At 43.7% G+C, this 26,503-nt stretch overlaps 1 protein-coding gene across 2 annotated transcripts in view; it reads right to left on the reverse strand.

The window, feature by feature from the left end:
• Positions 1–4,509: 4,509 nt before the first annotated feature.
• Positions 4,510–26,503, reverse strand: part of LOC146866733 (von Willebrand factor A domain-containing protein 5A-like) — a 107,876-nt gene continuing 85,882 nt past the window's right edge. For both annotated transcript variants that reach the window (XM_085600942.1, XM_085600953.1), the window contains exon 6: positions 4,510–4,742. In XM_085600942.1, the coding sequence (XP_085457068.1) occupies positions 4,663–4,742 (80 nt within the window). In that variant the 3' untranslated portion in view covers positions 4,510–4,662. The remainder of the gene's footprint in view (positions 4,743–26,503) is intronic.

Here is a 26,503-nt window from a genome sequence, read left to right on the forward strand (position 1 = left end):
TCTCTAGAGCCCATTTGGATTCCCAGTCTCGCCCCAAGAAAGTGCAATATGAACCGAATGCCCCTTCATATGTTGTCCTTGTCTTGGGGGCTAGGCTAGCAGCCACGAGGTCCTGTAATTTGGGGCACCAATCTGCCAGAGTGCTGACGGGAAGTGTGTCGGTGTAGGCTCTGCTGATGGAAGATGTTCCCTGAATACCTACATTTTTTGGCGAGAGAGTGCATCATCTGCATTATTAAGGACACCTTGTACATGTTTTGCCCTAAATATAACATTCAATTTCAAGCATCTCAACACAATCTCCTTCAAGAGGCGGAGTATGAACCTACAGCGTGCCGCTTGCTGATTGATACACTCCACCACCGTCATGTTGTCTGACCAGAATATCACTGATTTGTTACGCAGATGTTCTGGCCAGACCATTAGTGCAACCCATATGGGGAACAGCTCCAGAAAGCCAATGTTGGTTGTCAACTCACTGTACACCCATTCGTCCGGCCACCTGTGGGTGACCCACTTGTTTCCAAGGATGGCACCAAACCCAACACTCCCAGCAGCGTCAGTCCATAAACCTAACTCTGCTGAGGTAGTGGGGGGGCCGGACCACACAACTCTGCCATTGAAGCCCTCCAGGAATGCCATCCATATCTGCATGTCCTGGCGTACCTCAAGCGACAGTCTAGTGCGGTGATGTTTTTCTCGCAGACCTTTCACAGCCTGCGCAATTGAGCGAGAAAAGGGGCGAGCCATTGGTATCACCCTCAACGCGAAATTCAACTGGCCCACTGTTTCCTGGAGCTGTTGTAAAGAGACCTTCTCTTTGGCCAGTCACGCGCCCCGAGCGTGGGGCACACGAGGTATGCGGGGAGCGAGCCAGGAGCAAGAGGGCGCCCAGCTCGCTCCCCGGGTCTCTTAAGGTGCTGTGCCACCAGGGGGTTGCCGCCACAGCCGGCCCGCCCCCTGGCCGACCCGCCCCCTGCCCCGGAAGCTGTACAGCTGCTTCCGGGTCACGGGGGAGGCATCAGCCTATCGGTGGTGGGGGCGCACCGCGCGCGTCATAGACCCGCGACGCACCCCCACCACCGAGAGGCCGGGGGAGGGGGGAGCGCTGCACCGCCATTTGGGCCGGAGGGCCGAGCGGCCCCCTCTTTACATTTAACTCCTAACTACGATAGAAGATTTATTGCCAAGGCCTTGTCGCTCTTCAAGTGCACAGTTGCTATGTGTTGGGGTAGAATGTGGTCTCTTATGAACAATGACTAGTTCAAAGACATGGTTTTCTGCAATGAAGAATCAGAAATATACACAACTCTACAACTTGTCGAGACCCAAAGATATTTGGGACCTTTTTAGATTGTTTATGTTGCAGAAGGAGGGCATACGTGCCGAGTTTATAGTGCCTAATAACCCTACATTAAAGAGGTCTACAACCTCACACAGACTCTGTGAGGTCACAATGACATTTCTGGGACTCTGGGAATAGGCACCCAGGAACTAGTGCAAGCTATATTGAATTTTTAGTTTTCCTTTCAAAGCCTCCTACAGTGTGGACACTGAAGATTACAATACCCTGGAATGTTCCTAGCCCTTGTGAGATTATGAAAAGCTTTCAATCCGGGGTTGAAAATAAATAGACTATCCTGGAGCTGGCTGCTCATAAAACTCTACATACTTGTTATTGGAAATTGTGTTTTGGGATTCAGGGGGAGTGAACACCCTTCTGAAGCAATAACCACAATCCCTGTCAGGGGGAATCACAAAACTCACTAAATTAATCTGTGCTTAACCCTCTGGCAGCTTGGCACAAAAAGCAGTTAGGCTTAATTTAGAGGTAATGTGTAAAGTATTTATGCAGCACACAAACTGAAGTAAAGAGCAAACACAGCAGAAAAAAAAATCCCAGAAAGGGGCCTGGGCGCACACTGCCTCACATCCCAGCACAGTTCGCCCCTTTGCATCGTCGTAAATGCAGTACAAAATTAGTGCTTAATTGAAATTTAGCTGTAGTTTGTCACCAAAGTTGGTGCAGACATTGCTGTATATTTCTAGATACACGTTTCCGGGTTCAGCCCTTCTTCAGTAGAGAGCAACAGAAAAATCATCTGGGGTTGTTGGAAATGCTGCCAAATTCCTCTCAGGTCACAGTACCATTCACAGGCACACAGGTGCATCTCCAAGGCTCGTCAGCTTGCTAGCTCAAGGTAGCCTTTTGAACAGAAAGTGGGCTGGGTGCACACTGCTTCACATCCCAGCACAGTTCGCCCCTTTGCATCCTGGTAAATGCAGTACAAAATTAAGGCTTACTTGAAATTTAGCTGTCGTTTTTCACCAAAGTTGGTGCAGACATTACTTTATAACTCTAGACACGAGTTTCTGGGTTCAGCCCTTCTTCAGTAGAGAGCCGCAGTAGTAGAAAGCAAAAGAAAAGTCATCTGGGGTTGCTGGAAATGCTGCAAATTCTTCTCAGGTCACAGTACAACTCATAGTCACACAGGTGCATCTCCAAAGCTTGTCAGCTTGCTAGCTCAAGGGAGCATTTGAACAAAAAGGGGGTTGGGAGCACACTGCCTTACATCCAAGCATAGTTCAACCCTTTGCATCCTGGTAAATGCAGTATAAAATTAATCCCAAACCAATCTGAAAAACAGAGAATATGTTAATAAATAATTGGAGACCAAAAACAATAAAAATCCAATCAGTAGAATCTGAAATATGCAATTTCACAGATTTAGGTAAGTATAGAACCTAAAATCACAAAGCTCCCCTCGTGGTCATCTGGACGTGCTAGATCAGGGGAAAAGTCAGAAGGTCAGGCGGACATTGATGGAGAGTGGCCCAGATACAGGGACCAGGTTAGTAATGCTAAAAGAGTTACCCTCTCAAAGTCCGGCCAGAAGAGTGCAGTTCTCGGTGGAGGAGGCCGTGTGGACCGAGGAGAGCGCTGCTGATGGTCGTCGCTGTAGGGCAAAGAACCTGTCTGGTGTTGCTGACTGTCGTTGTTGGAGCTTCGTGCTGACGGTCACTGCTGGCTGTCGTCACTGTAGCGCAAAGTGCAGATTTTGAGTTGCCCTCATCTTTAAAATAAAACACCTTAGCGCCTCTCCATCGGAGAGTTGTAACCCACACCAAGTGCTATTGGTCATGGTGTGAGGAAGGAACCCAAGAATGCCACCTTCGGGTGGGTGAGGGTTCTTGTCCTAGAAAAAGCTTTCTTTCACATTCAGCGACACTCCTCTATCTCTCTGAAAAGGCATACTTTTTGCGATTAATATTGATAGAGAGCATTACGTAGCTAGTCGGGTTGTGAACTCCCACTAGACAACCCCTAGTGTTTTAATATATTTGTAAGCCTACTGGAGCAGGCATTATGCTGCTGAACGGAGGACGGATTGGATTGAATCCCTCAAGATTTAGTGAAAGTGTGGTGTTGAGCTTTATTTGAAGCCATTGGTGGAGAATTTAAAGTCCACAGGAAGGGAGTTCCAAGATTTAGCAGCAAGATGAGTGAAACAGCTGTCAGAGCAGCTGTGATGAATGTGAGGGAAAGTCAGCAGATAAAGAGATGTGGAATAATAGGAAGGACCCTCATTGTGAAGTGCTTTATAGACAAGACGCAGAGATTTGAAAGTATTATGTATGGCAACAGCTTACCAGTGCAAGCTTTTAAAGTAGGAATACAAGGCGCAAGATGGGCACTGAGAATGGAAAGTGCTGTGGGATTTTGGCCAGTTTGAATATGTCGAATGAAATGCATTTTGATAAGAGCAAAACAAGTTGAAGGTACTATCTGAGTAGCAAAGGGCAACTTATGGTCGAACACAAACCCAAGAATTTTAACCAGAGTTACTGGGGGGGGGGGGGGGGGGGAGGGTCGGTGTCCCTAGTTAACAGATCAACAGGTAGATTACTAGCTTTTTTGCTGTTCATTTTGAGGAACTTAATAGTCATTGACTATGCTACTGCTGGCATGCAGAAATTAAAAGCACCTTGCATAGCAGAGGAAGTAGCTGAAACATTCAGGATAATCTGTATATGATCCGCATACGAATTGATATTGAAGACACAGGACTGGAATAGTGATGCAAGGGGATAAACAACTTTATGATTTTTGGGATTTATCCTCACAAGCTGTGAACTTTGTTTTTATAGATACGTGGGAATACATAAGTATGCACACACACACACACACACACACACACACACACACACACACACACCCACACACCCACACACTCACGTGTGTGTGCGTATTTACATCCAAGTGAACCCACAATTACTCTGGGATTATCCTCAGCATAAATGACGGATCAGGTTTTGTAGCCCCAGCATATGTAAAATGGGCAAAAGGTACCTTTATCAAGTTGTCAGCAGGACATTCCATGTGAGTAAGGGTTAAAACATAAAACAGTGAAAGAACAGCAGTGGTGAGAGTGCAGGCAATGACTTTTCCAGCAATGCCCACCAAGTGATAGCAAAAATAAGGAACTATTTCGCCACACTCCTTTGATGTACGTTTCACCTGTTTATTAATTCATCAAAAATGACACACATTTTGATCTATGAATTCTTCCCATCTTTGATCTTCTGTAAGGGCTCTAGCTGTGGGTTTGGGACTCAGAGCTGAAGGGTGAATGGCGAAGAGCCTATAGTCTGCCTATAGACTCACAGTTCCAAAACGCCGGCATCCACAGATGTGCCGAGCAGGGTGTTCCCAGCTTCTACACACCCAAGCAGAGGCAGATCTAAAAGAAAAACCAAAGACTCATCAGAGGAGGGGGATATGAAAAGGAAATTGTGGTTTGGGGCAGAGAGGGACACAAACAGGTCAAGATAAATATCAAGGAAAATGAAATGCAAACAGAAACACTGACTACTCAGGCACAAGATGCAGACAGACATGATCCACATATTGGAAAGAGACCCAGACTCCAAGGTTTGGTCATAGACGATGAGGGACAGACTCCCTGTGACAGAGCTAGGAGTCAGATCCTCCAAATGAAACCCATAAGAAGTCAAGAACAGTGATGCTCAGCAAACGAGATATAGAGTAAGGCTAAGAGACTCCTTGTGACCAAGAAATGGTGTGAGACAGACTGATATGGGATAAGCGTTATGCTCAGTGATACTGGTATGAGAAAAGAGTCAAAGACTCCCATCGACCAAAACATGGAATACAAGACATACACTCAGCAAAAGGGTCCAGGACAATGACCAAAGAATACCTGTGACTCACATATACGCTGGGAATCATCCCACACTTTGGGGGATCTACCCGAAGAACAGCATGGAGAACCAAAGAATGAAGAGATCAGATGCATGTTGCATTCATTGGCCCCAGGTTCTGCCCAAGTTAGGGAAGATCCCTTTCATTTACCCAGTGACTGCAAACCTGCTTTCCCTGGAGCATGCAACACAATGAGTACGTAAACACTAATCCACTAACTTCAAGTGTTCTGGTTCTAAATCGAATTAAACATAACATCTAACCCAGAAACAGATCAACTTAACAACATTCGCTCCACTGAAAAACAAAAGGTAAGATACAATGCAACTGGTGCAAAGTATTCTCAGATGTGTAATTGGGAATACTGATTTCTGTCTACCCCATAAAATGTAGGGCGCATCCGATGAGTACAGGCATGGCAATGTCAGCGGGTGCAGGTGTTTCGAAATGTGCAGCCTCAGTATGGGCAAATGATGAAGAGGGCTGTTCTACCAGCATCTTCTCGTTCTCCCATTGCAGCATGGTGGTGCGAAAACTAATCTACAGGGTTGACCATTCCTGGACAGTACTCTGACCTGACGTTTCTGTAACGTTTCTGCATTCCGTCCATCAATTGCGTGTCTTTTGGTTTCTGTAACAGCAGTACCCATGTTTCATTTTGGGACAGAACGTGAGGACCTGACTTTTGAAGCAGGAATTGTGGTCTGTAGTTATTTGCAACAACTGTACTGTGCTGTAAGTGAACAACTCTGTTCAAGCCAATGCGAATGTTTAGGTCTGTGTGATAAATATGTTTTTTTGTATAGTCACCGAAGTTGGGTTTCCAGCGAAGTTTGAAATCTCTTTTTTTTTTTAAACCTTTATTTATAAAATGTTGTAATAGAAGGGAGAAAGGTGGAAATAAAAGAGGATAGTGGAGGTTCCAGGTTGGTCGCCGTGCCAGGGGAAGAAGGGGAAGGACAATGAACAAGACAAAACCATCACATTTGCAGTCAAAACAACATACAGTACAGCACAGCACTATTACAGTAAGGACCATCAAGCAGGTAGGTCTTTGGCACACAGAATCGTATGAGAGGAAACACATCATAGGAGTTCGTTCTCCTCCCCTGCGGATCTGCTATCTTATAACGACAGACCACCCAATCGGCTTGTAGACTGTTTGGCATGATGGTGGATGGATTCACCCCTGCTCAGTCCATCTTGAAAGGCAGCCAAGTGCATTCAAATTCATACATTCTGTCCATGTCTATTGCGGTCAAGCGTTCCATGGGACATATGGGCCACACCTTGGAACACCATAGGTTTTTACCTTCAATTTGTGCCATTTGCGCAGTCTTAACTTTCTAACATATGTTCATCTACCATGTGTAAAAGCATTAGAAGAGAAACAATATTTACAATATTGAAAATATTTAAAATACTGAAAGTATTAACCATGTATTTATGAACACATTACAAAATGGCCGATGTTTCTCCATTGCTTGGTGCTACGCTTTCACTATTTGTCCACTTTTTGTGTTAATGGCGAGGTCACGTTGTACGTGATACATTTGTATATATGTTTAGAGCAAAACACATTGAATTCACCCGTGAGCAGGGCGTGTTGACGCCGAAACGCGTTGGGTTTATCTCGGCTTGGCGCCATGAAAATAAAAAGGATTCCCAAGCACTTTTGAGTTCGTTACATTTTTGGCGGAAAGAGCGTGCGAGTGCATCCGTAAACGTGGTGATTTGGAATATATATATATATATATACACTGGAAGTCTGAGCGATGTCTCACCGAGACGAATAAGCGGAAGGTCCTGGAGAGTTGGAGGACGCTTGAGGTACCGAAGCCGATATTTCTCGAGGTGAGCAGCTCGGGAAGTTAAAGCTATAATTATTGCGGGTAGGAGGGATTTGTGAAATATGTTGACTGCACTGAACAGAAAGAGACGTTCGTGAGTTCAGTCAGCAACGCAGATGTGTGCAACGCCATGCTATCAACAGCAGATGCGCTGAAGGACCGAGAAGCGGCAGCAGACGCCCTATTTTCTAATATTGTAGAAGTCATGACATCATACAATGTTGAAACCCCAACTATTAACAATGATGCTAAAACTTTATTAAAATAACTAGAGAAGCTCCATCGAACAGAAATCTTTACGAAGTACAAAGAGGTCGGGAGAGTTCCACGGGGCCTAAGGGTGATGATTGCCCCTTCTTTTGAAAATCCAAATCCGATGATGTTGAAGGAGTGGGCTACTAACAACTTAGATGCATCGATGAATATGGTGTCAATATTAATTAAATACGCTGAAATTGATCGAGTGGGAATTCTCAAAGGAATCGAAGATGTAAATACGTTGTTGGAAAAAAATGAACACAAAGAACAAATCAAAAAAGGAAGGGAAGAAATTACAGCAAAACTAAAAAAGCACGAGGAAACCATAAACGAGAGAAAGATATATAAATTCGCACGAGATAAACGAGACTACGAGACTGGGCGTGTCTTTTCTTTCTCTAGAAAATTTGACAATATCAAACGCCGAGCGCTGATTAATGAAGGCAATACAAATAATGCAATTGCTTCGGGCGCACAAGCGAGTGGGAATATTTCCTCAGTAGAAACCAGCAGCGTTGACAGTAGTAACTTTGATTCTGATGAGGGGGCAGGACAAAATGTACCCGAGTACCGAACAATCTTGCACCAGGAGAGGAGCTTTCTTTTTTAGTGGAGGACCGCCGGCGAACTCTCAGACCGCGCAATCAAGTGCTGAAACCAGGTCTAGAAGGAACCATCGGAGAAAACAGAGGCGGAAAATCAAACTTCAGAGGCAGAGGCAGGAAGAACTTCAACAGAAACAAGTAAACCACGTACCAAACGATATAGGTGACAACACAGTGATTAATTTGTCGGACATCACATTATCAATGGCAGAAAAACAATTGTTGGCTTTAGGTTTGTCATAGTGCCCTATGAGTTGTTTCAAATATACTCAAACAAGAGTAGATGTTTTTAAGTTCATTCGTAAACTGAAACTTAGAAAGCATTTTCAACTCAAAAAAGCGGTAAATAAGGCATCACAAAGTAGAGATACACATAGATTATGTTCCAATCTCCAAGCGGCAGATGTTGGCATTCTAGAAGCAGCACAAGATTTGGCAGATCGCAATGACACACAGGGAAATTCAACACAAGTAAAACTCTTGGAAGCTGGCATAGTCTGTAATGCATCAATTACCAGCCCATTCAGACCTCCATCGTCCTTTATACCATTGATGCCAAGGGATGCAATCGATGTATTCAGTGACTGCATGATAGAGGATCTCAAGAAATTAAATCGGGAGGTTATGCAACAAAATAGACAACGAAAACATTCTGAAATCCAATATACTAAACTCATTCAGAAATTACAACAACACACAGAAGTCATCATAAATAAAGCTGATAAAGGTGGGAACATTGTTTTGTGGCCGAGAGTTATGTATTTGGAAGAAGCTGAATTGCATCTCAACGATATTAACTGTTATCGAAAAGCCAGTTTCCAAGATTTAAGACTCAATAAGGAATATGTCTTTAGTGAATTGGCACGATGGAAACGTGTGGGTCTTTTATCCAAGAATGAGTAGAGCTTTCTAAAAACTGAACATCCCATGACTCGCTTCTTATATTTTTTACCGAAAATTCATAAAAATGTGGTACCAGTCCCAGGTAGGCCGATTATTTTGGCTCAGAAAAGTTTGTTGAAGGCCATGTCGAAGTATGCTGACCATTTCTTGCATGAATTTGTTGAAAATTTGTCATCATTTATCAGGGACACTGGACACTTTTTATGTAAATTAAAAACAGTTACATGGGATGAAGATTGTTTACTAATCGTGATGGATATTAGTTCATTGTACACCAGTATCCACCATAGAGATGGAATCAATGCAATACGTTACTATTTGGATAAAAGAAGTATACACATGTATGAACATAATAAGATGTTAGTGGAAATGATAGAGATCTGTCTAACTCGTAATTACTTCTTATTCAACAAAGAAATATTTCAACAGTTGCGTGGAGTGGCTATGGGAGCATGCTTCTCCCCTAGCTACGCGTGTTTACACGTGGGCTGGTGGGAGGAGCATGTACTAAGGGCCACCCACAAAAATATTTTTGATCAGCATGTTCTTCACTGGTGGAGATTCATAGATTACGTTTGTTTAATTTGGAAAGGTTCTCTAGAAACAGCAGAAAAATTTGTAAAACAACTTAATGAAAATACACTACATTTGAAATTCACATCAGATATTAGTAAAGAAAAAGTGCAATTTTTGGATGTGGAAATCTATACAAGAGAAAACAAAATGCATACCAGATTACACAGAAAGTCAACAGCTGGGAATTCCATACTTCATGCTGGTAGTGCACATCCTAAGCACCTTATACGAAGTATTCCTATGGGGAATTTTTAAGAATTAAACGCATCTGTAGCCATGATGATGATCTAGAAGATTGCCAGACAGAAGCCTTTAAGAGATTTTTAAACAGAGGATACAAAGCTATAGAGTTGACCAAAGCACTAGATAAAGTAAATAGAACTAATGATATTGGTTACTCTCCTAGAACCTCTGAGATTCCAACAACACTTGTGCAAATTGAGGGTGACGATGATACGACCACTATTGAGCCAATTGACAATATAAGACTGATAACTAATTTCGGTAGACAAGAGAGAAAGGTTCGCAAGATCTTATACAAAAATTGGCCAATTGTACGGTCAGACATTACAATGTCATGGATCTTGCCAGAACTTCCGAATCTTACTTTTAGAAGAGCGCCCTCAATGATGGATGCACTTGTAAAAACACAGTCCTGAGGTTATAACCCCCATACCTGGCTATCAGCAAGATCTGGATTTTTTAAGTGTAGTTCATGCCGTGCATGCAAATTTGGAAAAAATACTTCAGAATATATCACAGCTTTTAGTTCAGAACCCGTTAAAATACAAGGACACTATACCTGCAGAACAGATAATGCTATATATGTTTTAGAATGTACTTGCCATTTATTATATGTAGGAAGTACAAAATTGCAGGTTTTTAACCGGATATTGCAACATCTTAGAGCGGTGGTCAATTCTGATCCCAACTATCCAGTAGCCAGGCATCTGAAACTTGTTCACAATAACGACTTGAATGATCTGAGGTATTTTGTTATCAGTTCAGTGCCCAAAAATTTCAGAGGGGGCAACAGAGAAAAAAGACTAAGACAAATAGAATCTGAATTTACTATGCTACTCGATTCAAAAATGCCAAATGGGCTTAACAACAGTGAAGATTTGCACAATTTATTATAGGTTTAAAGGATGATAATAACTATTTACATTGATCTCAATTTGGCTTCCTAAATGGGTTTTTATTTGTCTTCTATGGCCGGTTGTTTAATCTGGTTTTATCTGGATTTTAACTGGTTGTTGTGGAGGATATTGCCGATTTTAGCTTTGAGATTTTATCCTTATCAAATATTTGTATTGGCAATGTAATAATTTTTAAAAGATCAATAGCTGCTATATTTATTCTGTATGTTGATATTTATATTCTTTATAGAAAAATTGATTACTTTTTTCGGTAATGTTCTCATTTTACTTAATTTTATCTGGTTTTTAGATTTTATCGAGTTTTATGAGAATTTTTGTCGGCTAATTTTTATCTATATTCTAGGTTAACATCAGACAAAATTAGATATGTAACTTAATAATTATGCTGCTATAGATATTAGATAGGGGTTACCTTACCTTATATGAAATGTATTATTTCTCTTCTTCCATTAGATACATCTAATTACAAAGTCTTGAAAATGGAACGTGATGCTATGTGATTGCCAAGCAAACTAAAAGACTCGAAACAAGGAAAGAATTTGAGGGGCATCTATATATTTGCTGCTATATATAATTTATTATGTTGTGTGTGAATATTTATTTTTTGCACTTTGCTTGTATTTTTTGCACATAATGATGTATTTATTAACCCGTAAAAAATATTTAGAGTACCAATATTAAGATAATATAGAGGCCAAACATTGACATTTGCAGTATTATTTTTTACGAATGGGAGATTCTAGTCATTAGAGACTATATTAGAACACTATGTTGTATATTAAGTAATTTCTCATAAGATTAATCGGTAAACATGAGCTGATTATTCTTTGAACGGTGAAATGACAAGGAGCACTATGCTATTAGTTTCTTTTCTACATATTGGAGTAAGAAAAGTTTGTATCAAATCTATGTGTCATTCGCTTCATTATGTTACATTGGAATCGGTGGCCCTTTAATTAGATTTGCACTGTGTCTTTAAAACCAATCGGATCATAAGTAATATGTGATTATGTGCTATTGTGACTTTCACTATATATTTGCACTGATAGGTCCAGCGCGTCATGTGATCAAGACTGCCGTTGGGCAGTCGAAACGCGTCAGGCTGGGCACTTGCTTGTAAAGATTTTTTGCACAGGCACCTTTGTAATCTGCAAAAATAAAAAGAAGAAACCTTTTATTCACTTGGTGGTCCGTACCTGTTTTTTGCGACCGTGATTGGGATCGTCTCAGGATTGTGGCTTTTATATATATATATATATATATATATATATATATATATATATATATATATATATATATATATATATATATATATATATATATATATATATTATCTACTGGTAGATAGTTACAACCTAGTTTCCATAGGAAATCTCAAAATTCTATTTTGAATAACTTTGGCGCCGGTTGACGAATCCTCGCGAAATTTTCAAAACTAATGGGGCGCTCCGTTCAGCTCCTACCCTGAAAGTCTCGGGGTGATTCGTCAAGTGGGGGCCGAGAAAAAAGGGGGGTCCCAAAACGCGTTTTCCCCATGCATTTTTCCATAGGACCTTTAGACGCAGCTACAGCCCGAACGGCTGAACAGAATTACTTGAAATTTGGCAGAGAGGTAGCCATAAGGTCAAGGAAGTGCCTTTTGCAGGTCTGGTGTAAATCTGTTCAGTATTTCCTGAGAAAATAGCATTTAAAAGCATATCAATACCTATACGCGCGCACCGTGCGCGCACAGTGCGCGCACCCTGCCGTGCGCGAGCGCAATTCTGAATGGTTGTTAGATGTCGGTAAACATTCGAATCGGTGGAAACCAGGAAGTGTCGGCCGCCATTTTGTCTCTCGCAGTCTGAGGGGGTGAAAAACAAAGGTGGAGAACGTGAAAAGGGGGCAGAGTGGACAGTTCCTGACCCCCTAGCCTTGGTCAGGGGGTCACACAAGGACCCCCAAGGGAGAAAAAAACAAATTTTGTTTTTTGTAAAAATCGCGAGGTGCGCGCACCCTGCGCGCACTGTGAACCGTGGGTGCTCGGTGCGCGAAGCGCACCGCGCGCGCAGGGTGCGCGCACCTCGCAATTTTAAAAAAAAATAAAAATTGCACGGTGCGCGCACGGTGAAAAACCTGAAAAAAACCTAAATTAATAAATACATAAATTAGCATTTAAAAAACCTTACAAATTCACTTAAAAAACCATAGGTTTCACACACGTTATAGTTAGGAATTAGCATTTAAAAAACCTTGCAAATTCACTTAAAAAACCATAGGTTTCACACATGTTATAGTTAGCTGGACATTTCACTCGTAAAAAACCAATGAAATTCCCCCGTTATAGTTACTGCAGGCAACTATAACTCACGCGACCGCAATCCTCTGCTGATGACGTCAGATATTACATCACTGATGACATATGTGTCTTTCTGAAAAATAAATATTTGTAATATATGTATAGCTAAAGATTAATGGAAGAAGACATGGGTAAATAAGTGTCTAAATACAGTGATGTAATATCTGACGTCATCAGCAGAGGATTGCGGTCGCGTGAGTTATAGTTGCCTGCAGTAACTATAACGGGGGAATTTCATTGGTTTTTTACGAGTGAAATGTCCAGCTAACTATAACATGTGTGAAACCTATGGTTTTTTAAGTGAATATATATATATATATATATACTGAAAAAAACGTAGGTTTCAGGAACGTTATAGTTAGTTGGACATTTCACTCGTACAAAACCATAGAAATTCCAGTGTTTTAGTTAGTTCAGCTAACTATATCTCGCCCCCCCACAATGCACTGCTGATGACGTCACATATTACATCATTCATGACATGGTCAGTGACATCACTGATGACATCACTGATGACATCTCAAATGACATCACTGATGACATCACTTGACCCCCTCTCCTCCTCCTCTTGGGTCTCCTCACTAGCCTTGCCCCATGCTTTAGCTCTTCTCCCACCCTGGAAGGGGTGGTCCCCAGGTGCCTTCTTCCTTCTCAAGAGGATGCTGCCAGGGATGAAGGGAGCCAGCTGCCCTGGTGCTGATGCTGCGTACTCTCAGAGATAGAGAGGGAGAGAGAGAGAGAGAGAGAGAGAGAGGGCGAAAGCAGGAGGGAGCTCTCCCCACAGTCTGCTCCTTCCTCTCCTCCCTCTCTACTGAGAGGCGTACAGCGATGGATGGGGAGGAAAAACAGCGCTCCACTTTAAACTAGCCTGCGCTCACTTACAGCCGAAGTAACGTCAGTCTGCTACCGGTCAGGAGCAGGCACTAGCTTAGGGGCACTGGTCCCTCCAGGGAGGCGTGCTCTCGGGGTCAGCGGAGGAGCCCCCTCCTTCAGGCGGGGGTGTTCAGCCGAAATAATTCCCCTTGATGCAGCTGGTGCGCTCCGGCTTTCGAGTTTCAGAGGGCTTCCCTTTCACGCCATTCATGTGTGATATGACTAGAGCGCCCGTCATGGAAAACTGATATGTTCCATTCGCGCTTCAGGCGAAAACTAGGGGCTGGGTGAGAAGCTACACATTTTTATACCTTACAAATTCGGGTGCAGATTCAGTATATATATATCTGTGTCCAACAATGCCCTCAAGCTTTCCAGGACGCACCTAGTGTTAAGCCAGCCATCCGGCTTTCAGGGATATCACTCTCCATCAAAACCCAGGTGAATTATAGTGCCTCACGCGTTTCAGGGCTTGCCGCCCCTTAATCATAGACTGCTCAGTGTGCGGCATTGAAAGGCTCTTTTATTTTAAATTACTGCATTGGTTCCCTGCCCTTAGTAGACTGCACTTCATTTGTGTCCTTTTTCATTGCATGCTGAAAGCCGGTTGGCTGGCTTAACACTGAGTGCGTCCTGGAAAGCTTGAGGGCATTGTTGGACACATTTTGCAACGCGGCTTCCTCGCCGCGTCAGGACTGCACCATCTTCTTTCACCATCTCCGTGAGAAATGGACAGAAGAGGCTGCGGATTGAAACTAGTTCAATCTGCTCAGCGTGGTGAGCCCGTTGAAAATAACTCCCCACAATTCCCGGGATCCTACTGTAGGATTGTACAAATTCTGTAATTAAGTATGTGACATTGCACCTCCTGAAGGAAATATTTGTGGCTCATTTGTGAATAATACAACTCCCAGCATGCAATGAAAAAGGACACGAATGAAGTGCAGCCCACTAAGGGCAGGGAACCAATAAGAAGCGTGCAGTAATTTAAAATAAAAGAGCCATTCAATGCCGCACACTGAGCAGTCTATGATTAAGGGGAGGCAAGCCCTGAAATGTGTCAGGCACTATAATTCACCTGGGTTTTGATGGAGAGTGATATTCCTGAAAGCCGGATGGCTGGCTTAACACTGAGTGCGTCCTGGAAAGCTTGAGGGCATTGTTGGACATATATCTATATATATATATTCACTGAAAAAACCATAGGTTTCAGGGGCGTTATAGATAGTTGGACATTTCACTTGTACAAAACCATAGAAATTCCCCCGTTATAGTTAGTTCAGCTAACTATAACTCGCGCGCCCACAATGCACTGCTGATGACGTCACATATTACATCACTCATGACATTATAATTGCTAATTTCCAATTATAACGTGCCTGAAACCTGTTTTTTTCAGTGAATATATATATATATATATATATATATATATATATATATAATATTTTTTTATATAGTATGTATACATGTGAAAATGTCTCGGTCTGCCTGTTTGCCTCGGTGGCACAGAAAAAATGAGTGGAACTGAGGTCAGCACGCCAACGAGGTCCTCTTATAGCTCCGATGACGTCATACGGTGACATGAGCAGAGCCGTGCTATTATGACGTCCTCGTCGACGTGGGAGAGCTAGGGAAGAATTTCCGTGGAATGCTGGTGCAGGGGATATTCACCGAAGTGTTCAGGCTAGTCCTTTGGGAGCAACTGTTTATGTTGCCACTCCAGAAACCGAAACCAGTGATCCGAGGGCAGAGGCCCTGCAGATGGCACATAAGGTGGGGTGCCCAGTCGTGTGCACCACAACCCACAAAAAATGTAACAAGGGCACTGAATAACACAGGATCTTCTCTTTGTATCTGGCAGGAACAACACAGTTAAAACGCCCTAGTACCAAAATGTAGAATTAGTGCTACAGCGGTCTTCAAGATGACCTGCGATGCCGCTTCTGGCTCCCGTACCCTGGAGGCGGCACATGGGTCACTCGGTACGGTCATACTGCAGTGGGACGCACACTCGTTGACCTCTCATGGCACTGCTCCACACTTCAGGGAGGACGCTTTCCATTAGCTATGTTTTCTGATGACGTGTCGCGCCGGCCCCGTCCAACAACAGAACTCCTTTAGATCCAAACAGACTCTTCCACTTTCTCACCGGAAGTGAAACCAGGCCACGCGGACACTTTCACAAAACAACAGCTGGGAATGCACTTTTCGGTAAAAAAACCACATTCCTTCCTCCTAATTAATCAAATAAACGTCTCACTGAAGAACAGGGACCAGCTTCGATCGGTAAACAGCCTTTACAACTACTTTTTTACTTTGCAATACCATTACAACGCATGCATTACCACGCATGCGTTGTACATCGCGAAGTCATTACTACAGATTTTTTTAGAACGCATGGTCATTTACCGCATGCCTTTACCACAAATTTTGTTGTAAAGGTATGTATGGTAAATGAGCATGCGATCCACGTTGTTGTAAGGAAACAGAGGCTGTTCTGTTTCCTCACAACGGCGTGCACCGCCCCTCAGAGACGACGTGAAGCAGGAACCACGAGGAGAGAGAATTCACAAGGAGTGAGAGGTAAGGGGGATTAGGCATGGGGTGTTTTTTCTTCTAGGGTTTAGGGTAGTGCAGAAGTGTTTGGGTAGTGTAGGGGGTCATGCTGGGGGTAGTGTTTTAGGGTTTAGGGTAGTGCAGTGGTGTTTGGGTAGTGTAGGGAGTCGTGCTGGGGTACTGTTTTAGGGTTTAGGGTAGTGCAGTAGTGTAGGGGGTCATGCTGGTGGTAGTGTTTTAGAGTTTAGGGTAGTGCAGTGGTGTTTGTGTAGTGTAGGGGGTCGTGCTGGGGGTAGTGTTTTATGGTTTAGGGTAGTGCAGTGGTGTTTGGGTAGTGTAGGGGTCGTGCTGGGGGTAGACTTAAGGTTTAGGTAGTGCAGTGGTGTTTGGGTAGTGTAGGGAGTCGTGCTGGGGGTAGTGTTTTAAGGTTTAGGGTAGTGCAGTGGTGTTTGTGTAGTGTAGGGGGTTGTGCTGGGGGTAGTGTTTTAGGGGTTATGGTAGTGCAGTGGTGTTTGGGTAGTGTAGGGGGCAGTGCTCGGGTAGTGTTTTAGGGTTTAGGGTAGTGCAGTGGTGTTTGTGTCGTGTAGGGGGTAGTGCTGGGGTAGTGTTTTAGGGTTTAGGGTAGTGCAGTGGTGTTTGGGTAGTGTAGAGAGTCGTGCTGGGGTAGTGTTTTAGGGTTTAGGGTAGTGCAGTGGTGTTTGTGTAGTGTAGGGGGTTGTGCTGGGGGTAGTGTTTTAGGGTTTAAGGCAGTGCAGTGGCGTTTGTCTAGTGAATGGGGTCCTGCTGGGGGTAGTGTTTTAGGGTTTAGGGTAGTGCAGTGGTGTTTGTGTAGTGTAGGGGTCGTGCTGGTGGTAGTGTTTTAGGGTTCATGGTAGTGCAGTTATGTTTGGGTAGTGTAGGGTGTCGTGCTGGGGGTAGTGTTTTAGGGTTTAGGGTAGTGCAATGGTGTTTGGGTAGTGGAGGGGGTAGTGTTTTAGGGTTTAGGGTAGTGCGCCCAACCAGCCACAATAGCCGGGGACAATGGGGATCCTAACTCTTTTGAACGCTCCGCCAATTGAATAATTTGGCTCAAGGGCCCTACCACGTCCAAGACCTATCAATTCCTTTCTTGGGCTTCCTCATATACTTCAAGAAAAAGGTAAATAGTTTCTCATCAATTTCAGGCGTGTGTGCCACCTTCCCCTTCAGTGAGGGCCTTGGGCATTCTCCCCTCATCCTATTCCTGACCTCCCTTTCAAGAGGTTGATGGATTTTACCCACCACATACTTTGGTGTCAGGGGTCCACTCCGCCGACCTAGGATGGTAAATTTGGGTAGGCTCGAACATGTCTGAGTGGACCCTGTCCCCAACCCGGGACTGAGAGGAGTGGAACTCTGGATGCCAGGGACGCCCGAGTCCTTATCCTCATCAGAGGAGAAATCGTCCTCCGATACACCCTCTCCCTCTAAGGGAAACCCGCCGTCGGGGTCTACAATAGTGGTGACAGCGTCGCAGTTTTCTCCGGACTTCTCCTCCTACCGGCAGGGTGCATGTTTTAGTGTTCGCGTATTCTTGAGGAAGGTCTCCGTAAGTTTATCAAATCCTTCCAAGTGCCCCGCGTTATGCTTAACGGCCCTTTTATTCCCCATCTGGGAGCTACTGGGACCCGCCACCACCAGATCTGGGTCACTGAACACCCCAGGGATGCTTTTCGCCAGCTTATCAACCTGATCCCAATAGCCAGAGGGAGGGCTTGGTCCACTGCTGGAGGGAGAAGTTGGGGGGCCATTCCTCCTCCGCTTCCTGGTAGGAGGAGTAAAAATGGTCTTCTGCAGAAGACATGATAGCTGAGGGTGTGAGCACGGAACAAATGCCCTTAAAATCTTTACGGCAGCCCCCTCGCCGGTGCTCCAACAGCTGGGCTTTCCCCGAAGCTGTTATAAGATTAGACTGAGGTGCAATACCAATTACCACCACCAGATGGCGCTGGTCACTAACGTGGCCGTGTGGGGAAATCACCGCATACATAGCGGTGTCAAAATTAGGCGAGGGTTGGTCGGGAATCAAGCGGACACTAAAGGAGAGACCAGATTCCCTAACGCGCGTAAAGACCAGCGGGAGCGCTCGACAGAGCTGCCTCGCTCGGACCAGACACGCCTGACAGGATCTCACCGTGCGCAGAGCGCACAGCGGGAGAAACTGCGAGGGGGAGAACGCTCTCGGGCAAGAGCGCTGCTGCGCAGGGAATATGAAACAATACTAAGGCAATAATGCTAATAACGTGCACAAGAAACCGCTATACAAACAGTAACAACGTCAGATTAAGCCAAGAATGTAAGGAATGCACTTAACTGACGAGCAGTGAAGAAAGAGGAAGCGGAAGGGACGTCACGATATTATATACGATGGACTGTGATATGATTGGACTATAGTTGCCTTGAAGACTACCCCCTAATGGTTCATGGGTTGTGTAGTCTTTTGTTTAATGATTGTTGTGTTACGTTTTCTTTGAACTGCTATGCAAATAAAGTGAGGAAAGATATGCATAATCCTCGCCTCCGTCCTGCCATAGAATTCATTAAACTTTATTCAATCTGATTTAGAAACATAGATCATAAAAGTGTACATAAAATCAGTAAATCCCCTTTCCTAATACAATACAGTGAGAATTAATTAAAACCAGTAGGTAACAAGCATTTACAATGCAACGGTCTCGGCATTGTTAAAGTTAGAGCTATTGGCATTGCTCATGACATTATTTTTGTTTATGTTTTTGTTTTTAAAACATTTAAAGAAACAGCATTGTTACTCACATAGAGCATCCCACACACAAATAGAGCCACCCACAGAGCCACCTACACACACACGCACCAAATCTTGCCTGTTTCTCACTCATTATACATCATGTTCTCGTTTAGCCCACTCACATGTTTAAGTCCACTTTCTGTTGTTGCCGCCACCATTGTGCTCATACCTGTAAATTGGTTCTTCTCTGTGTAATACAAGGTAGCTGCCCTCCTTCTCTCCTCTGTTAACGTTCACTTTGTTTCTTCAGATCCTATCTCTCTCTCCCCTCTCTCTCTCTCTCTCTCTCTCTCTCTCTCTCTCTCTCTCCCCTCTCTCTCTCTCTCTGTTCTTCTTTCTCTTACCCTCTTTCTCTCTCCAGCTTGTTCTTTTTCTCTCTTACTCTCTCCGATATATAATTGCTAGCACTTTATTGTTTTACATATATTCAATCGCAGAGAAAAGAATGGTGTAAAACATCAGAGAATAATTACATAAATAACTGAAAAACAGAACTCTTCTCTAAGGATGAATCACAAACGCTGTTTATGTGGAATGAATCAAGGCCTTCCTTGTATGCTATAAAACAAATAATTTCTACAGTGGCGGCGCTACATAAAACAGAACCAAACACTTCTATTAAACAAACACAATGGGGGGGGGCAGCATTAATAAGTTTGAAAACCACTGCTGTAGAGCCATGTGTAATTCTGTGTTTGAACTGTCCAGTGATGCTCATAATACACGTTTTTCAATTCATGCACAGTGGAGCCAGCGCTTCTGGACATCCTGTAATGCCCTAATGACCTTTGACACTATATACAAGTAGCGCCCAAGTGGTTAAAATTGGTTACGAATAGAGCACAGCTTCAGATATGAAGGTTCAGCCATGGAGATCACAACCCCCTCTTTGGGCTCATGGGAGCTAGCGCTGCAATGAGGGTCTTCAGTGCGCTTCGAGGCGTTACCGGCTGGCACGTGCTGTTTCTCTTGGGTGTATGTTGGTGAGTAGTTCGGTTTCTTTACGTGTGATCCAGGGTCACGTTTGGTGGTGTTTGGGTCCGTACTCTGAGTTTACCTGGCACTGCTTGTCGTGTCGTGTGTTGATTGGTGATTTGGCACTCTTGGGTATTTACCTGCCAGTGTGTGTACTTGTGGTAGCTGCGCGGATGTCTGATGGTGTCTGGGCCTGTGCTCCGTGTTTACCTGGCAGTGCTCGTGTTTGTTCAGCGTGTTTGGTGTGTGTTTTGGGACTGCACAGTGTGTTTACCACTGCGATCTGCCCTCGTGTTTACTTGGGGAGGCCACGGGGTATCGTTTTCAGATAGTGCCCGCTGGTGAGTGTAAACACGGCTTGGAAGAGGGTGGGAGGGCTGAGACCTGGGTGGAGCGGGCCACGGGGTATCGTGTTCTGATAGTGCCCACTGGTGTGTGTAAACAGGGCCTGGGAGATGGTGAGATGGGCTGGGCAGGATCACGGAGTATCGTGTCCTGATAGTGCCCGCTGGTGTGTGTGTACACAAGACCCGGAGGAGAGTGAAAGTGAGACGGACTAGGGCCTGACTGGGGAGGGTTACGGAGTATCGTGTCCTGATAGTGCCCGCTGGTGAGTGTAAACACGGCCTAGGAGAGGGTGAGACGTGCTGGTACATCGCTAAGCCGGTCTGATTCAGTAACCGGTTTAGGCTCTTATTCGGTGCCATATGGCGGTTGTCGAGGGTTTATGGGCTCAGGCGCCACTGCCTCCTGTGTGCCCTGGCATCGCACGCATTATCCCGGAGACCCGGCCGCCGGCGCCGCTGCGGGCAGGGAGTGTTTATAGGCACGTAGGCACTTCAGCAGCGCCTAGACGCGAGCAGTCATCCTGTTGATTGAAGGGAAAGCAATAAAGAAGAAACCCAACCACCTTCCGTGTACACTTATGGACTACGGTACAGATTCGAATGCTGTGCTGGAACAAACTTACCATTACAAGACGCACATCCTTCAAAATTCCAGGGAGGAGGTGTGTACGACGATATCTAGCGCCGAGGTCGGACACAGGAGCACCGAGGGAGCCGAGAGCAGGGGGAGAGGACGAGCACCAGCCGGGCCGTGTGGACGGGATGACGCCATGAACACCACCGCCTTTCTCCGAGGTCAAGCAGAAATGCCTCGGAGAAAATCAGCGGCATTTTCGGATTCGGGGGCGTGTTTTTCTTTCTCTCCTCTTGCCGTTGGCTGGAATGTTTACATTCCAGAGGAGAGAAAGAAAGTTAAAAACACGCCCCCGAATCCGAAAAAGATGGGGCTTGTTTGGAGAGACAATGCTCTTCTCCAATGGCTGACCAGTATTTCAGAGGCCAGCCAATGGAGAAGAGGTAAAAAAAAGGGGCGGGCTAAAGCCCCACTCCTAACATTAAATCTCGGAGCGAGACTGCGCAAGCGCAGCCTTCGAGCCGAGACCTAACAACGGCTGTTACAAAGCCCAGTTCAGAGCAACTTCAGGTTAACAGAATCGTAAAGTTCAATGTTTCGCAAGATCAATCTCATGTACTTTGTGCAAAATACGCAATAAGGGGTCCAGGTAAGATGTAACGCTCCAATACCTGACCAGTCTGCACTATATAAAACTGCAGAAAAACTAAAAATAAAAAGTGTTTTGCACACTTCTGTCATTGGGCTATATGTGGGCTACATCTGGGTGATATTTATGCTACATTTGGGCTCTTTTTTCTCTGGTGGCCATCTAGGCTCCGCCCAGATATTGAAACTTTTTCTTTTTCTAATTTCTCATGAACTACTGAAAGGATTTACACCATTTAACAAAAAGGGATCTTTCTGAACCAAGGGCTACCTTTTCGACGCCAAAGTTATTGGGAAAAGAATGTTACGATTTTAGTGCAAACAAGTAACAGATTCGAAAAACGTAAATACCCCAGAAAAGTAATTGAAAAAAGCTTACAAAGAGTATTAAACCAACAACGAGGGGACATACTCAATAAGACAACAAAATCAAAAATCGATGAATCTGACAAACCATCAACAATAAGACTGATAACATTCAGCACAGAAAATAAGAGTTTGATCAAGATCATCAAAAAACATTGGGGGATTTTACAATTGGATCCGACACTAACAAAAATCATTGGTGATCATCCCAATGTGACGTATCGCAGGGCAAAAAACATTGGAGATAAAATCATACACAGCCATTTCCAAGCAGCACCAATAACAAAATGACTACAAAGAGAAGGCTTCTGGCCATGCAAACAAAGCAAGGCGTGCAGAATTGCAACACATAAGCGAGAAATCGACATCAAAAAGGGCACCAAATGGAAAATCAAGCAACATCTTACCTGCAAAAGCAATTATGTAATTTACAAGGTTGAGTGCCCGTGCAAGTTGCGCTACATTGGAAGCACAATCTTCGAAGCAAAAAAGAGAATTCTTGAACATATCTGAGCTATTCAACACAAGGATCGCTCGAATGCCATATCAAAGCATATGGAAAAACAACATGACAGTAAGTGGGAATGCTTGAAATACTGGGCCATTGACCAAATCCCACAATCGGAAAGGGGTGGTAATCACGAAAAGATCTTGCAACAAAAAGAATCAATAGTGGCGTTTAGAACTTTAGAACCCAGGTCTCAACCAGGATGAAGAACTTTATGTACACCTCTAAAACCATCCAAAAAAAAGCAATGAAAGATGAAAAGAAATATTAGAAATCAACAACAAAAATAACTCACTAGAGAGTTGGAAAAGAAAGGAAAAAAGTAAAAAAGAAAAAAGAAATGAAGAAATTGAAGAACAGTTTGAGCAAATGAATATGAAAAACAAATCATTACCAGTAATGTATTAACTTTGCCCAAAACAACGAGAACTGCTCACCAGAGAGCGAAAATCAAATGGAGGCACAAAAACAGACACAAAGCATAATTAATAAAGAGCAATTGTTTTTACAAATCACGCAGAGAACTGAGCACATTTAAATCACTTAAAAAACTGCATTGCGCATGTTTTTTATAGATGTTAACTACACTAACCACAATGCACTAGAAAATAACAGGAAGTAACTGTGTGCAGATAGAAATAAAGACGTCTCTTTTCTGTGACACATTATCCCGTGAACAAGGTCCAAGTTACTGTACCAAAACGCGTTGGGCATGGCAAACATAATAATAAAACCGCCCTGATTCCTGTAAACGAGTGAGTGCGTTCTTATTTTTGCTACTAGGCAAAATTTGGCTTAATTTATACCAGCGTGGCTCTGCCGGAAAGAAACGCACAGCCCCCATCGAAGAAGCGCCAGCATCAAGTGGGCTACATTGTGGCAACACACATTATATATATATATTTGGGACCCCCGTTTTTTGTCGGCCCCGCTTGACTAATCACCGTGAAACTTTCAGGATAGGAGCAGACCGGAGCTGGCCAAAAGTTTGGAAACTTTCGCGAAGATTCGGCAACCGGCGCCAGACTTATTGGGAATAGAATGTTGCGGATTTCGAAAATAGGTCCTATCTATACCTACCTACTGGCGACCGCCAGTAGGTAATATATATATATATATATATATTCACTGAAAAAACCATAGGTTTCACACATGTTATAGTTAGCTGGACATTTTACTGATAAAAAACCAATGAAATTCCCCCGTTATAGTTACTGTAGGCAACTATAACTCACGCGACCGTAATCCTCTGCTGATGCTAATACTGTATTTAGACACTTATTTGCCCATATCTTCTTCCATTAAATTTTAGCTATACATATATTACAAATATTTTTTTTTCATAAAGACACATATGTCATCAGCAGAGGATTACGGTCGCGTGAGTTATAGTTGCCTACAGTAACTATAACGGGGGAATTTCATTGGTTTTTTATCAGTAAAATGTCCAGCTAACTATAACATGTGTGAAACCTATGGTTTTTTCAGTGAATTAGCAAGGTTTTTTAAATGCTATTTCCTAACTATAACGTGTGTGAAACCTATGGTTTTTTCAGTGAATTTGTACGGTTTTTTAAATGCTAAGTTACTTTACGCCATTTGTGGCGTGCGCGCCCACTTAACGCAGTTCGTTCCGTGCACGGTTTTTATCAACTTTAATAAGCCCTGTACATTTGGTGGCCTTCGGCCACCAAAAGCACAGGGGGTGAGGTCAATGTGGATAGTGTTTTTTTTATTTCGATTTTATAATTTCATGTTGCCAAAATTACGTTTTTTTTCTCTATTAATAAGCCCTGCACATTTGGTGGCCTGCGGCCACCAAAAGCACAGGGGGTGGGGTAAATGTGGATAGTGTTTTTTTTATTTTTATTTTTTTACCGTAAGCGTACGGTAAGCTTACGGTAAGCGTACGGTAAGCGTACCCCGCGAAATTGCCGAAAAAAAATAAAACCGTTTTTGCTCTTGGGGGATGTTTGGGGACTCCCTCAACATGACTATGTGGGAGGGAGTTGTCAAAACAGCCCCGTAACATGTTTTTGGCCATCATGTTTGATAAACAACACTCAGTGCGAGAGACAAAATGGCGGACGCCGCTTCCTGGTTTCGGCCGATTCGAATGTTTACTAAGATCTAAGAGCCAATCAGAATCGCGCTCGCGCACGCCACCGTAAGCTTACGGTAAGCGTACGGTAAGCGTACGGTAAGCGTACCGTAAGCGGGCTCAGATATATATATTGATTTAAAGGCTATTTTCTCAGAATCTACTGAACAGATTTACACCAAACCTACAAAAGGCACTTCCTTGACCTAGGGACTACCTCTCTGCCAAATTTCTAGTAATTCTGTTCAGCCGTTCGGGCTGTAGCTCGTTCTAAAGGTCCTATGGAAAAATGCATGGGAAAAACGCGTTTTGGGACCCCCCTTTTATCTCAGCCCCCGCTTGACGAATCCCCCAGAGACTTTCAGGGTAGGAGCGGAGCGTAGCGCCCCACCTATTTTGAGAAATTCGCGAGGATTCGTCGACCGGCGCCAAAGTTATTCAAAATAGAATGTTGAGGTTTTCCTATGGAAACGTGGTCCTAACTATAACTACCTACTGGCGACCGCCAGTAGGTAATATATATATATATATATATATATATATATACACATACATACACACACACACCTTTTATAGTTGTAAATGTAAAAACATAACCCAAACAAAATATAATGTAAAACATATTTTTCATAATAGTGTTACATTAGGTACATTACAGCCGTCATGCATGCTCCCATAGGGAAATGGGAGGTGTGGTTCATCCCTGCACCCCTTAGCAGGTACCTCAAATACTAGCTTTAGGGGCATTTTAGGGGAGTAGCAAGTAGGGCCAATGAGTCCCTTACCTGGGGTGACGACACCCTCAATTATGCCACTCTATTGTGGGAGGGGATATAGACCTAGCCCTGATTGGAGGGGTCTTCCCATTTTCAAGATGGCGGGGACTGAAAGATGTGGTTCAACTCACCTTCTGTTCTCCTAAGGTTTCCTGGCCGGTTTTCAAGTCCAAAGTGGGGTGCAAACAAGGGGTTGCCATATGCTGCTAGTAGCAGAGGCTGGGGGGGTTGCATTACAAATGTGGCAGGCCTTTGAAGCTTCCCCTTTGAGCACTGGCCTATCCTGGAGGAGGAGTGTGACATCTCTGCTCAGGATGTGAATTGTTTCTGATGCCAGAGAGCAGAGACGCTGTGGTAAACAAAAATCTTCTTTACCGGACTGAATTTCATACGGGATCTTGAAATAAAATAAAATAGCTCAGAATAACAAGAGGCAGAATCCGTGGTATAAGAGTTTCTAAATGGGCTTTATTCCATCAAAATGGCCGACTCGAGTCACGGCCTTCAGGTTCCGTCACCACGAGGGTTCAGGAAGTGAAGTACAATACTTTATTGACAGACATGTATTTTTATAATAAGTACATTACAATGAAACGAATGTAGAAGGCGTAACATTTGATAAGAAAAGTGACAAAACAGGTACGTAATCGAAACTAGGCGTAATAAGGAATAAAAGAAACATGATTGGTTAGGATTATCAGACATAGGTGGATCTATAAGATAATACTTGGCATAGATGCGCGCGCAGCAGCATGACGTGTGATTGACGTGCAACTAGGGGGTGAAGGGGACTTGACATTTAGCTCTACATGTGGAGACGAGAAGTCTGGGGGGTCAAGTCAACCTAATCCCAAATCATATCTAACATCCTATGTTTAAAGAACTATGTTATCCACAAGGAAGGACTCTCGGACAGAATCTAGTCTATACTGACTGTGTGCGTGCACAAACGCCTAAGTGTCTATATGAGATGCGAGGGGCAGAAAACTTTCCATGGCAGCAGGGCTATGAATCACTTGCAGGAGGACGGAAAGGCTGAGTCCTTTGCTTGTGAGCTAAAGGAAATGTTTACCTAAATCA

This window comes from Triturus cristatus, chromosome 1_2, assembly GCF_964204655.1.
Source record: "Triturus cristatus chromosome 1_2, aTriCri1.1, whole genome shotgun sequence".
In the NCBI taxonomy this organism is placed as follows: domain Eukaryota; kingdom Metazoa; phylum Chordata; class Amphibia; order Caudata; family Salamandridae; genus Triturus; species Triturus cristatus.